Here is a 473-nt window from a genome sequence, read left to right as displayed (position 1 = left end):
AATCCGTTTATATGACAATTCCATTATCACAAAGTCTTCTTTTTCTTTTGTCCAATTTTCGAAATTTGTCCATATATAGGAAGAAGTAAACAGGGAAAAAGGTATTTCCATAATACATTTGAATCCAACAATCATTCGTAATGAGCTGCGACATCTGCGCCATCGCGTTATTTTTGCCATACCATTGATTTTCCAGAAAGAAGATTAATTCAGATAAGTTAATTAGAAAAATCCTAGAAGTAAAAGTGTTACTGCTTATTTTTCACCTGTTATAACGGACGACTTTAGCAAAATCAATGATCATCTTGAAATTTTCATTTTAATTTTAATTAATTGAAAAGTCATTTTTTGGTATTTTGATATAATCATTACGTTGTCTTAATTTTATCTTTTAAATTTTAAAAGATTTTTTTCACCTTACTTATGTATATTTGACCTAATAAAGTTTTAATTAATCACTTTTTTTTTTTTTT

The 473-nt window shown here is 26.2% G+C and overlaps 1 protein-coding gene across 1 annotated transcript; it reads right to left on the bottom strand.

The window, feature by feature from the left end:
* Positions 1-180, bottom strand: LOAG_14793 (hypothetical protein; the record flags this gene model as incomplete). The annotated part of the gene is made up of 1 exon (XM_003150287.1): positions 1-180. A coding segment is annotated over one exon (180 nt), but the record flags the coding sequence as incomplete, so codon positions are not given.
* Between the last annotated feature and the right edge of the window lie 293 nt (positions 181-473).

Source organism: Loa loa, assembly GCF_000183805.2.
Source record: "Loa loa unplaced genomic scaffold supercont3.4, whole genome shotgun sequence".
Classification (NCBI taxonomy): domain Eukaryota; kingdom Metazoa; phylum Nematoda; class Chromadorea; order Rhabditida; family Onchocercidae; genus Loa; species Loa loa.
This window is presented reverse-complemented; position numbering and strand designations above follow the sequence as displayed.